General features: G+C 36.1%; 1 protein-coding gene across 3 annotated transcripts in view; it reads right to left on the minus strand.

Moving 5' to 3' along the window:
- Positions 1 to 14,676, minus strand: part of LOC134538832 (protein scarlet) — a 463,007-nt gene that overhangs the window by 73,893 nt on the left and 374,438 nt on the right. For all 3 annotated transcript variants that reach the window (XM_063380356.1, XM_063380355.1, XM_063380354.1), the window contains one exon: positions 6,033 to 6,131. In XM_063380356.1, coding sequence (XP_063236426.1) covers positions 6,033 to 6,131 — 99 coding nt within the window. The remainder of the gene's footprint in view (positions 1 to 6,032; positions 6,132 to 14,676) is intronic.

Below are 14,676 nucleotides of genomic sequence, written 5' to 3' on the forward strand. Positions count from 1 at the left end.
CGGTTTACGGACGATAGTTTAACGTGACAACGTCATAACAAATAATTGATAAAATGATTGCATACTTTTATCAATAAAATTGAATCATTTTTATTTTAATAATAAAATAATAAATACTTGAAATTATACTAGTAATCAGATTTTTAAAATGCAAGAATAATTAACCTTTATTGCCGAAATTGTTGTAATAAGCAATGAAAACCACATTAACTTATCACTTCACTTTATAAACAGTCGACGAAACAGTTCACGTATAGATGACTTGTAATTAATTTTAAAAACTGGCGTTTAGCTGTAAAGTTTAAATATAGTTATGAACAAGTTTTCATATAAATAAACTGTAATCAAATATCTATCATCAATTATATGAATCACCATAATTTTTTAGTCAATTGTAACATAACCTATTATTACTACACTAGCCGACAGCGTAACGGGACACATCGTAACGGAACAATGAGCGTAACGGGACACAGATTACCGGATAAATGTGCTTAGGGGGACACTTTTTCGTGGGTGCAGCCGGCGTTCATCGATTTATTAGACGTTGTCACGTCAAAAAATTTTCTGTGAATTTTTTATCGTCGTATTTTTATTTAAAGAATATCTTCATGGCAAACAGTGCAAAACTGCAATGACGTGTGTCCAAAAAACCTGCATTAAATCAGGAAACAAGGTAAAGTGACATATAGCTGTGAGATATCATTAAAACACGGCATGGAACTCAAGCCCCGTGGAGTCCATCTGTCACCAGCTCGTCCATTTTATAATTTACAACACAGGAATGGGTTCTCGTCCACAAAATTGTGGCGGGGGGATGGAATGAGCCTCTAAGTGGAATTTCTCGTAGACGTAAGAGCGTCTAGGAAAATGGGCGTTGGTAAAAGGCCGCCGGGAGAGATAGCAAGCTGTCCAGCGACGTCCCACACTCCAAGCGTCGAACCTGCGGCATCCGAAAATGTCGATTTTTCATGCGCGCCATTTCGCAACTCCTTCGGCTGGAGAGACGGACTCGTAGAAGTCCGTTACACAATGACTTCCTGATCGGTCTGTACCTCGCCTCCTGTAGTTAAGGGTGTGGCACACACCAGATTATTATAACTTAAAAAAAAAAAAATCAGAATTTTTTTATACGCTTAGAATTGCTATCAACGTGATTTTCATTAGATTACCAAACAAAAGTGTAAGTCTCATTTCTTTGCATAATCTGATATCAATATATTTTTTACGTTTAGTATTCTACGTTTTGCGCAATTTATACTGATTACTGACTTCGTAAATTTTTCAGTTTTTAAAAAGACAATCAAAGACTTTATTTTGATATCGAAATTCTTTAAACCCTTGGGAAGTTAAAAAAAAGTACCTAACACAGTTTAATCAATTACTTGAAGATAAATACAACAAAATCATGCAGTGGCCACTTTCAATGGCGAGACTTTTACATGCCTTGTAAATTACTTTCAGGGAAATTATACATGCCCGTAGATTAACCAGCTACGTCCATATGTTGACTATACACCTCAAGTTGTAAAATTCCTCTCGACTACTGACTGGGAGTGTTTGACCACCTACTGAGTGCGCCTGGCTATCAACTGGATATTGCTGTCCACCTACTGGACATACGTTCCTGACCACTGAATGGACGTGTCTAGCCACTCATTGGGCGTAATTTCCACCGACTTGAGGAGTCCAGCCAACATATGGACATAGCTGGTTAATCGACTGGCATGTAGAACTGCCCTGAAATACATGCTTTGCCTTCTAAGAAGACTGTAGAAACACGATAAAGGCTTGCGGTTTGTTTGTTTTTGTACTTGTAGAAATTTCATAATTATAGTATTGTTATTTGTAATTTTGTTGTTTTTTTCTCAAAATTTTCACTTTTTTGCTAATTTCAATTAAATATAATTTTTAACGAAAATAAACTTTTTTTTGCATCAGTCAAGTATCGAATCGAGGTGATTAAACAGCCAGTAAATAAATTTCTGAATTGTTTAAATATATTTTTTTTGGAATTTTTTCTGAATTTCTAAATAAAAAATTATAGATTTTCAATACGGCCACCAAATTTCAAGATGGCGGATGGCTCAGTAATAAATTTATACTGCACTCTAGATAGTAAAAATTAAACTAATATGGAGGCAGCGCAATCTAACAGACATAAAACCATAAGTCGGATCCAAGATGGCGGCCTCCAGCCAACTAAAAGACGTTGGCCGCCATGACTCATACTGGCTGACGTAATATCTGCCTTGGAAATTGTGGTGGCGGTCAGTCTTCTGGTGGCTTCCGCGGCGGAAGATCTGTTGCCATTTTTAATTGAATGACCTCTTTGGGTTCGAACCAAAGACTTTACAATGATTTTTATTAAAATTTTACTCATTAATTTTTTAATTTTTCTTTTTTTCCCTTTATTCAAATAGGATAGTAATTGCGTAATTTCTGTGTAGCGGACGAATAAAAAATTAGTGGAAATTGTTTTAATTAAAATTTTATTGATAATTTTATTTTTTTAAAATCAGATGGAATTTACGGATTTTCAATATGGCGACTGAAACGAAAAGTACAACGATGTCGCCCGAAGTCAAAGGTCCTGATCTCGGTGGCTTAGGGCGGCTTACTTTTAGGAGTCTTAAGCCGCTTTTAGGAATTTGCAAGTCGTTGAAATTTTCCAGGAATAAAATGGGAAATTTTCTCTCAAAACAGGAAATTTTCACTCGAAACCGGAACATTTCTAGGTATATTGAGGCATTTTTGAGGAATTTTGAGGAAATTTGACACCAAAATGGCCGCCGTGACTTTACAATCTAAGATGGCGGTTTGAACCTCATGCACCTCAGTTCCCTGACATATATTTATGCACTACTGGTGATCTTGCCGGTGGCTAGCGAGTTGCATCCGCAGCCTTATCTGCGGGCAGATAACGGCGTGACAGTGGGGAAATGAGTCTGCAATGGATCGCCGTTCCCTTCCGCAGCATGGAGCCGATGGGATTACTCCACAACCGTGAATTCTCCTGAAGTGGTAAATTCCTGGCTCTGGATGAAGATTGACCAAGGGGAATAACATGACCTAAAATTCCAGACTTTTCTAAATTACTAAGGTATAGCTAGACAAGCGAACTGAACTTTTGAAACCGGGTATGAAAGCACATGCCTACGTCACTACGAAATGAATACAGCAGGAAGAATACTGACAAGTTAAAATTCACACTAGTTTATATTGAGAAATTGTATTTTATTTCTAGCAGTAATTATTTATTTTAAAAAATGTATACAATTTCACCTGAAACATAGTCAATAATACATATGTTCCAGAGAATCAGTTACTGAGGCAAGTTTAGTGCCGTCTTTATTCGGCTTCTTGACTTAAAATAAGGTATTAGATTTGACCTACAGGCGTAGGAAGATTTCAAAGTTTATATTTATGTACGTTGGAATAGTGAAATAATGTCACTCTCTGCGGTAAGTATTGATCGTATCAAACTTTGTAATATACAAAAGTTTTAAATAATTTTTGGAAGGTTTGCAAACACTTCCAAAATATTTTATACTTTTCCTGCTAAGGAATTTATTATTTTTACCCCAAGCATACCTAAATTTTAAACCACTTGAAATAATGATTAGGGCTTAAAAAATAGTTTTCAAACAAAAGCTGTTGTAACTACTCTTACATGATTCAATGCCTTAAAACAAAACATAGCTTTTTTTCATTTTAAGCGAGTTATGGTAGATTTTTATTTCAGTTTTTCAATAAACGTGTCCCTTATTTTGGTGTGATTTTGCCCACTAACGAACATAAGCATTAAGTCTGAAAGTTTTCACGTCAGTTAAAAAGTGACAAACATTTATATATATTTTCTTTATATATTGACATTTTTATATATATTTACTTTTAAAAAAATGACTATTGCGACGTCTCTGACTGTATTCAGTGGAAAAGGTAAATGTTTTGCTGATCTTAATACAGTATGTCCATAAAAGAATATCCAGTGTTAAATAAATTTTAATAGTATCAACCCTAGTTGTTGTAGAGATTTGGTTCAAGGTCACAATTAGAGAGTAACTCAAAAAGTTTTATTTAAGTGCATGCGAGAGAACTGCTTTGTTTTTTTTTTCTAGCTTGCGGTGCTACCAAAGCAAAATGGTGACTCCTGGGTGTAAAGCATTTTTGACGTGACAACGTCTAATAAATCGATGAACGCCGGCTGCACGTACGAAAAAGGATGACTCATTGTCCCGTTACGCACATTGTCCCGTTACGCTCATTGTACGCTTGCGCCGCATCTATCTCTCTTCCACTCGATTGGAACAACCATCGATTTGACTTTTTCGAGGCATATTAAACTTGAAACACTCCCATTCGTTTCCTACTTTTCCTATCATCGTCCTATCCTTAACAGAATAACACAGATTGGAAGAAGTTAAATAGCAAACATGTATAAAAGTAATAGTTAAAATAATCTGTTCGTTAAAGTAATAAATATATTTGAATTAATGAGTGCAAATAAAAGTAAATTTATCAATTAAATTGTAGATTTAATATCACTCCTTCTTTGTATCCATACAAAATAGTGATAATTCAATAAAAAATATTCAATTTTATTCATAAAACTATGCAATCATTTCATCAATGTTTTGTTATGACGTTGTCACGTTTAATTATCGTCCGTAAACCAACTTTACAGACAACCAATTTTTTTTTCTCTGTAGTTTGCTAAGAGTGAATCTGTAGTTTCAGTTGAAGGTGCGTTTGGTTTAAAATTTAATTGTTATCTCTCCCCCCCCCTTAAATATGGCAAAAACATCCGCCGATGGTATAGTAAATTCTAAAAAACCGGATGTTTTTGTAAAGGGAAAAGAACGGGACTGACATAACGCCATGCGATTTTCTTTCCTTCAGGGCTTTATAAAATATCGTGTCTGCGATCCGACGCTACCTATTATTTGCCAGTTCTGAGACACAGAATTGAAGAGGCTATTGCTTCCATTACTCCTGATTTGTTAATCACAGTGTGGGAAGAATTGGACTTTAGGTTGGATGTGTGCCGCATAACTGAAGGTGCACATAGTGAACATTTGAAAGAAAAACTAAGTTAGTTTACCTTGAATTTAATGTATGATTTGTTGTAAATTGTCTAAACTAAACTGTTATAATATACCTGCATTGTAAAATGTATTCTGAATTTCCTGTCCATCTAGCGGCAAGATAAAAAAAGAAAACCAAAAAATGTATAGCATAAAAAATTTATGCACGAAAAAAAAATACACTACATTGTACCAACTTTCATGGCGATCGGTCAAATAGTGTCGGAGTTTATCAAAGTGATAGATACCTAAGTCCTTTTATATATATACATATATATATATATATATATATATATATATATATATATATATATATATATATATATATATATGTGTGTGTGTGTGTGTGTGTGTCATTTGCCCCCGATTTTTAGAAACGAAATGAAACGAAGGGAAACAAAATGAAAGAAATTAAACGAAAGAAAACGAAATGAAACGAAAAAAAGGTTAACTTTTATACATGTTTGCTATTTAACTTCTTCCAATCTGTGTTATTCTGTTAAGGATAGGACGATGATAGGACAAGTAGTAAACGAATGGGAGTGTTTCAAGTTTAATGTGCCTCGAAAAAGTCAAATCGATGGTTGTTCCAATCGAGTGGAAGAGAGATAGATGCGGCGCAAGCGTACAATGAGCGTAACGGGACACAGCGTAACGGGACAATGTGCGTAACAGGACACTTTTTCGTGCGTGCAGTCGGCGTTCATCGATTTATTAGACGTTGTAACGTCAAAATCAAAACTGAATGAAACGAAAGTAAACGAAATAAAATGAATTAAAACGAAATGAAATAAATGAAACGAAATGGAACGGAACAAAATGAAATGAAACCAAATAAGACGAATCTGACGTCTCTGTGAAGACCCGCCGACTCTGTGCAGACCTAAGTAGTTGCCGACGAGAAGTGACCGTCCTGCCCGCGGCAGGTATAGTGCGAGCACTCACCTGGTGCCCTGTAGGCCAGCGTGGACATGAGCATGCTCTTGCCCGCCCCGCTGCCGCCCATCACAGCCACCAGGCTGCCTGGCTTCAGCGCGCCGCTCACTGCCAACACAACAGAACAAAAATAACACACGTCACACACTACCGCAAACAACAGGCTGATTGGTAGAGACCGGGAAAATTCGCGGATTCATTTCGCGTTCTGCCAGAATCCAAACAACTGTACCTTCTCAATACTTCTTTTATTGGCTCACAGTTTATCTGAAGGACTTACAGCCAATGCAAAACCTTCAACCATACAAGTATCGAATCGGAAGCATCCCAGTTGACGGGTCTCACAAGTCGGTAGCCAATGAGCATGTGGCATTGGTCCGAGTATGTAGGGGATTGTGGAGTCCATCCTAGAGGTCATTGAAACCGCGAATTTTTCCAGTCCCTTGCCATAACAGTATTCTATTTTTTAAATTAATTGAAGTGAGACGTCTTTGCTAAGGATGCTAGAATTTTCGAGCGTTACGAAAATTCCGATTGCGTGAGGGAAATAGTTAGGTACGTGGTGGGGGAACCGGTAGAGGAGGAGACGGCAGGGGAGAGGTAGAAATGACACAGCATATGTACTTGCACAGTTGCATGCTTACATTGCCATAACAGTATTCTATTTTTTAAATTAATTGAAGTGAGACGTCTTTGCTAAGGATGCTAGAATTTTTGAGCGTTACGAAAATTCCGATCGCATAAGGGGAATAGTTAGGTACGTGGTGGGGGAACCGGTAGAAGGAGGAGACGGCAGGGGAGAGGTAGAAATGACACAGCATATGTACTTGCACAGTTGCATGCTTACATTGCACACTTAAATACTTGAACACATGCAGACTTGCACACATGCACACTTGCAAATTTGCACACTTGCATAATTGCACACACACTTGCATGATTGCACACTTGCATATTTCGCATTCGCATACTTGCGCAATATCATAATTTAGCGCCCGCATACGTGCATATATATTTATTGGCCTGCGACCTCAGCCAAATAGAATTATGTTTCCAATACATAATTCATATAATAAGCAAGGAGTTTCATTTCTGTCGCGCGTGGACTCCTCGTACACATTATTTTATTTTTGACGTGACAACGTCTAATAAATCGATGAACGCCGGCTGCACGCACGAAAAAGTATCCCGTTACGCACATTCTTACGTTACGCTGTGTCCCGTTACGCTCATTGTACGCTTGCGCCGCATCTATCTCTCTTCCACTCTACTGTTTATAAAGTGAAGTGAAAAGTTAATGTGGTTTTCATTGCTTATTACAACAACAATGTCTGCAATAAAGGTTAATTATTCTTGCATTTTAAAAATCTGATTACTATTATAATTTCAAGTATTATTTCTTTTATTATTAAAATAAAAATGATTCAATTTTATTTATAAATATGCAATCATTTCATCAATGTTTTGTTATGACGTTGTCTCGTTAAACTATCGTCCGTAAACCGACATTACAGATAACCAATTTTTTTTACGTTAAAGCATAATATTAAAGCTAATGGAAAATTTGAAGTTAATAGTGACCTGCTCTGACAAATCGTATATCCGGTTAGTTCATTGAAATTTAGTATTGATTTCATTTTTGGTAATGACTACAACTGAAATAATTCTTTCAAAAGACACTATGTTTTTGGGATTTGTTAATCTTTAAGTTTTTTTCGCCTGACTCTTTGAAGGAAAGTTTGCAATATTTAAACATTGAAAAATGTTTGCGGCATTAACAATTATGAAACCAATATGGCATACGGCATCTTTTGATCTCTATACCGTCTATCCCACCCCTTAGCACGAAATAATTAACAAACACTTTGGTATGTTTAATCACGATATTCTAAACCCACACATAGCCTAGTTTTTATATTAAATGCTTTTGGTCATTTTATTTGCCATTAGTAATTGAATGCACAGTTAGAAAGGGCCAATAGGATGTTTCCCCCTCCCTAATCTATTCCAAATTTACTGTTACGTTACTCGTGTAAAAGCTCTTCGAAAAAAAAAATGTTTTATATGTTAATTTTTATTGATTGTAATTTTTTTAAATCATTAAATTATTCAATAAAAGATTTGCATTTAAGATCAATTAATACTTTCTCAACATCGAGATCATTAAAGGTAATGAGGGAAGGAATAAGAAGGTGGATCATTGGTGGAATGATTGCTCACAAAAACATCCACACATGTTGAAGAATAAAATATAACTGGTTTCGATCCCATCTGAAATCGAACCCGTGTCACCCTGTTCATCTAGCACAATAGACCCATTAGAAAGTAATTATTTAACTTAGTGTATCCATACAGGTAATACTAAATATGTTGGAAAAAAAGAAGAAATATGTAGAAGTATTGTTGGTGTCAGAAATGAGATAAGATAATACCGGAAATATTCGTTTATATGCCTAATATGTACATTGCAAAATGTTTTTTTCTAATTAAAAATGAATGAATTATTAAAAAGGCACGAAATATAAAAAAGATTTTTAAAAATATTTCTTATTGATTTTATTTGCAATTTATAATTACAAATTTTAAAATCAATTTAAATGTAGAGTGAGTCATTAGCGATGTTTTATAAGTAACTTATTTGAATACTTACATGCAAAACGTAAATGAATAAAATCATGAATAACAGTGAAAGATTGATCAATTCTACGCAAATTTTGTCCGTAAAATAGACAGTATAAACTATGAAGGTACTGAAACAAATTCACGTATATTTGTGGACGTTTATTATTAGCATGTGATTGTTCCACAGCTGCTCTCTGGTTGCAGGTTTGTGCGAGGTGTTCACAGAGCACGTTTTGGCCCAGCTAGGAGCCCAGTGTCTGAGGGTGTCTGAGGGTGTCCGAGGGTGTCCGAGGGTGTCCGAAGATGTCTGAGGGTGTGTGAGGGTGTCTGAGGGTTTATGAAGGTGTCCGAGGATGTCTGCAGGTGTCTGAGGGTGTCCGAGTGTCTCTGAGAGTGTCAGAGGTTATCTGAGGTTGTCTGAGGGTCTCTGACGGTGTCTGAGGGTGTACGAGGCTTTCCGAGGTTGTCTGAGGGTGTGTGAGTATGTCTGAGGGTATTTGAGGGTGTCCGAGGGTGTCTGAGGGTCGGACGAGGGGGAGTGAGGAGTGAGGAGTGAGAGACCACCCACGGCCATGCTGCTCGCTCGAGCGTCACAGCTACCAATACGACAAGCGAGGTAGCCTCTGGCGAGATTCTGATCCAAAGAGCGAGTTGCTTCCCCTTCTGGACCCCAGATCTTATCGAGATCATATCCAGCCCCTGGCTCTCAGGTGGAAGCAAGTGCCCGAGCAGCTGCCATTGGTCGGAGCCTGACAGTTCTACCAACGCGATAGGAATATTCTCGAATTGGGGGGGGGGGGGGGGGGGGGTGAGATTGGCTGACAGAAATACCCCTCCAGACGTCCGACACCATCATCTACTATCTAAGAATTGATCTGGCTGGCAGACCTTTTGTCGGCGACGTATTTAAGAAGGACTCAAATCGGTGACTTCATTTTATTTAATGAACCTGGTAGGTATATCGTTCGAGTGAACGGAATTTTTCTAATATATATACAGAAAAACCTGAGATAACTACATACTCTGTATGATTCAAGTTACTGCATAGTTGATTTCCTATTTGGATGGTATAGAGGAAAAAATTATAGTTAAAAAAACCCTAAAAATCACGCTTTATATAGAAAACCAAACTAAAATATAGAAAATAAATTTTCATAAATTTGAATTAAGAATAGTGTAAATTTTTTTAATAAATATAAATTAATAATAGTGTACATAAGAAAAAATTATTTTATTTAAAAAAAGCGTAGGGTGTTTTTTAAGATATTATCGAAATGATAATCCTTCTACTCATATATGTCAATAAAATATTTATAACTATTGACACCATTCACCCCATGCTTTTTTTTAAATAAAATAAATTTTTTCTTATATACACTTTTATTTATTTTTATTAAAAATTTTACACTATTCTTAATTAAATTTTATTAAAATTTATTCTCTAATTTTTAGTTTGGTTTTCTATATAAAGCGTGTTTTTGGTTTTTTTTTAAACAATTATTTATTTTATACTTTTTAGTTTGGTTTATTTATAATTTAAAGTGATACTTCTTTATCGATGTATGAAAGAAATTTTATAACAATTTAAAAAAAAACTTGATAGTTATTACATCAATTTACTATTAAAGTAGATTTTGATAGATATTGGCTGCAGTTAAAACAAAGTCGATTAAATTTTTTTATCTCAGAAGTGTCTCTAGATGTGGCTCAATTTTTTATTTATTACATGACTTTACTATTAAAGTGAATTTTAGTAGATATTGGCTGCTTCTAAAATATATATCCAATATAGCGTGCTGAAGAACTACAGTACTCAATAATTTCAATATCCTGCTATGAAAATCAATCTATTCGGGAAGTCATTGATGTTTATTCTAATTCAGCATATCTGATGGGTGACCATCCTTTGTTTGCAAATGTCTCACAAAAAATTTTCTCCCATTTGTTCCAGTCCGATTCCACTGCAAGTTTCATTTGCATACAGTTGTACCAAACTACACTGGAGTATTCTAAAATTTTTATTTTCTTTTTGTCTTCTATGATTAGGAAACGTTCACATTATTTGTTGAAATCTTTAATCCACTGGTAAGTATTTGAGTTTCTGCCCGTGAATTTCTCTATCATGAAATCTTTTGCAATTTTCCCTAAATTTTGAGTTACAGATACAGTTTTTTTTTCTTCAAGAAATTTTTCTAACAGTTTATCCAATTTTTTATTTGATCCACTAGGTATGGATTCAGCACTTTTTGTTTTTTCATCAATTTATTCCAGGTAAAAATCCTTAAACTGTAAGTTTTGCTCTCTATCCAAATATGTTTTTGATATATAATCTGTCAAACTTATCCATATTTTCCGCGTTTGATGTCTTTTATTTAATGATTTACTGACCTTGGCATAGTTTGGAGTATTTGTAACTGCTTGGTGTAGATTTGCATGTTGGTGTTCGAGTGGAATTTCAAAAATCTGCCCATCAGGTGTAGCTATTGAGGTTATGCATAATATGGTGTTTGATTTCCCATCTGCTGTTGGTTTCACAGCAAAATCAAAACTCAATTTTTCCATGTTTCGTGAAATATTTTCAGAAAATGTTGTTTTATAATAATGTTTCACTCTTGGTTAATTGATAAAATGAAACAAAGACGTAATTGTGTTTCTCTATTTAACGAAAGAAACAACATTTAAAGCCCTTATGTCAGGTTTTTTTTTTCATATTTTTACAAATATAGATAATATTCTCTTAAAGAAAGTACATTGGTCACAATAATTATAACCCACTCTCACTTTACATTTAATTAAATGTCACAATATTTAGTAGGCTTTGTTTACATCGCGTCAAAGACAAACTGAAAGAAAAGAGTTCGCACATGAGCGAAATGGTTTTCTTTATAATGTGCGAACTCTTTTCTTTCAGTTTGTCTTTGGTGCGATATAAAAAAAGCCTACTAAATATTGTAAAATTATATAAATTGACAAAAATCTTATTTTGCAAATTGAATAATGGAATAACCTTATCAAATTAGTGTATTGTCATCGGTCCTCGATAAATCTACAAAGTTTGAATGAAATCTGACCGTTTAAAGTGGGTCAAAATCGCACCCAAAGGAATCGGTTACAAACATACAAACAAACAAACAAACAAACAAACATACAGGTGAAGCTAATATAGGCCTAAAGCGTGTAAAATACTTATCAACTTGCAAAACTATTATAAAATATATTTGTAAGTATTATTTTCAAATTAAAGATATTTAAAATAAAGTACTATTATTCATCAAATAATTTTAATATATTATATATAATATACATCTTAAAGTAAAATATTAAAAAAAATATATAATAATTCAATATTATATTATAAAATGGATATATACGAATTGTCGGGAAGATGGGACGAAATGACGGGAAGATGGTACGGAATGACGGGAAGGTGGGACGAATTGACGAGAATATGGTACGAAATGACGGGAAGATGGGACGAATTGACGGGAACGAATGGGACGAAATTTTAGGAGCTTGCGCGCGGAGGCGGTTCACCAGATACGCCAAAATATTCAGCTCCGCAGATGAAAGACGCCATTACCTGGAACCTAATTAAGGGTTCGTCGCCGTGTCTCCTCCCACAAGACACGGAGACTTGGGACGGTCGGCCGAGCTCCGAGAACGCCGAGGTTGACACAACCTTAGGTCACGCCTCCTGTCTCCTCTCAGCTCCGTCGCTCCGACGAGCATTTAGCTTTACAACGGCCCGCGTTGCGGCGGGCATCCAATCAAACAAAATCATCCAGGTAGGCGGAGCCTTCGCAGGGCCGGATTCAGAGGTCTGGAGGCCTCGGGGCAACACAGGAGCGGAGGCCCCCTGGCCCCAAATTATTATCCAAATAAAATAAACAATTTTTTTTTCAGTCGAGTTTTCCAATAAATAATTTATTGTGAAATCTAGTAGATTCCCTTAGTATTAAAAAAAACATACATACATATAATCGGAGACAAGAATTATATGAAATTAAATTTTGGTGTTAATGAATATTTCTGTTAATATTTAACAATAATATAATAATGTATGTACTAAGTACTGTAGGTAAAGGTAAAACAGCGAAAAAAAAATATCAAAGGAAAAGATGTTTACTAGTGTTTACTTGTCGGAATTTGAAAGATTTTTTTTTTTCCCCCCCGAAGTCACCATTGTGGTTTGTGGGGGCCCTCCGTTTGCTGGGGGCACTGGGGCTTTCGCCCCGGTTGTTCCCCCCTAAATCCGGCCCTGAGCCTTCGAGGGTTTTTTTCCTTGTCCCAAAACACCGCAAGGCACTCCGGGAAAGTCTGACGTTTCCTTGTCCAGTTACCCCGAGGCGATCCCGTCCAGCCTACACACACCTCCGGGGAAGTGCTGGACGCCTCTCCGCTACTTCTGGAGCCCGGAAACCACACGCAGGCTGCCGCGGACATTATTTAAACCACCTCCTGTCCGCCTGCTTCCCCGATAGTTATAGTAGTAGTTCGTGTCTTCCACGCCGGCCCACCCGATTGCATGCAAATGAACGCCAGCGACGGACCCCCTACAATCCGTGGGGAAATCACGCCTCTAATTACACACGTGGATAGCTCCCCCATGAGTGCCGAGCGGACAAGTGACGTGAAGGCTTGTCTCAAGAAAGCGGGCTCTGTTTTTTTTTTGTGTTGGCGTGCGTATTTAACACCGCGCGTTTCAACATTCCGTTAAACCCGGCGCCTTTACAGGGACGTACAGGGGGCGAGAATACAAAAAAAAACTGACATGTTTTCATTTAATAACACGAGTTCTCTGAACATTTAAGTTGATGTTGATAATCACCGGACTCTTAAACATACTCTATACTGACAGTCAACGTAGTCAGGAATTATATATGATTACAGATATCGTCCGGCCGACTTTCACGCAGACATTAAAAAAGCCCAAGAAATAAAATTGCTTTGCCCCAATTACATTATGGTATTCGTAGTTTGCTGAAAAACCTACAACTTTTTTTTGGATTTCTCTTCTATGTTATTTATATAAAAATTGTGAACCTATGACTTAACTAACCCAAAATACTTAATAATTTTTTTTTTAATTTTTCGTGGATAATTTATAACTTATTTTGACGATTTACGAGACACAATTGTTAGAATAATGCTCCTGCTGTTATTAGTTTTGTGTGTAACTGGCATTCATTTATAATTTTACTTAGGAAGTAATGGAGGCTTCTCTGTGCCACAACCTTAAACACACACCGTAGGAACATGTGTTTCTTAGAGGGCATTTTTCTGGAATTCTTCGAAAGCGTTCTTCTTGATATTCTAAGTCGGTTGTGTTTTCGACGTAACGTCCGAGGTTATTCGAAGCGCAGCACAGGCAAGCTGTGGATAGGGACCGGGGAAAATCAACGGATTCATTTCGCGGTGGCCTAGAATTCAAATACATATACATTTACACTGATATTTGACGTGACAACGTCAAATAAATCGATGAACACCAGCTGCACGCACGAAAAAGGATGACTCATTGTCCCGTTACACACATTGTCCCGTTACGCTCATTGTACGCTTGTGCAGCATCTATCTCTCTACCACTCGATTGGAACAACCTTCGATTTGACTTTTTCGAGGCACATTAAACTTGAAACACTCTCATTCGTTTCCTACTTTTCCTATCATCGTCCTATCCTTAACAGAATAACACAGATTGGAAGAAGTTAAATAGCAAACATGTATAAAAGTTATAGTTAAAATAATCTGTTCGTTAAAGTAATGAACATATTTGAATTAATGAGTGCAAATAAAAGTAAATTTATCAATTAAATTGTAGATTTCATTTCACTCCTTCTTTGTATCCATACAAAATAGTTATTATTGAATAAATATGATTAAATTTTATTCATAAAAAATGCAATCATTTCATCAATGTTTTGTTATGACGTTGTCACGTTAAACTATCGTCCGTAAACCGACTTTACAGATAACCAATCTTTTGCTGTTGGCTCCTCACTGTTCATCTGGACGACTCTGGACAAATGAG

The sequence above is a fragment of the Bacillus rossius genome, chromosome 14 (genome assembly GCF_032445375.1).
Source record: "Bacillus rossius redtenbacheri isolate Brsri chromosome 14, Brsri_v3, whole genome shotgun sequence".
In the NCBI taxonomy this organism is placed as follows: Eukaryota; Metazoa; Arthropoda; class Insecta; order Phasmatodea; family Bacillidae; genus Bacillus; species Bacillus rossius.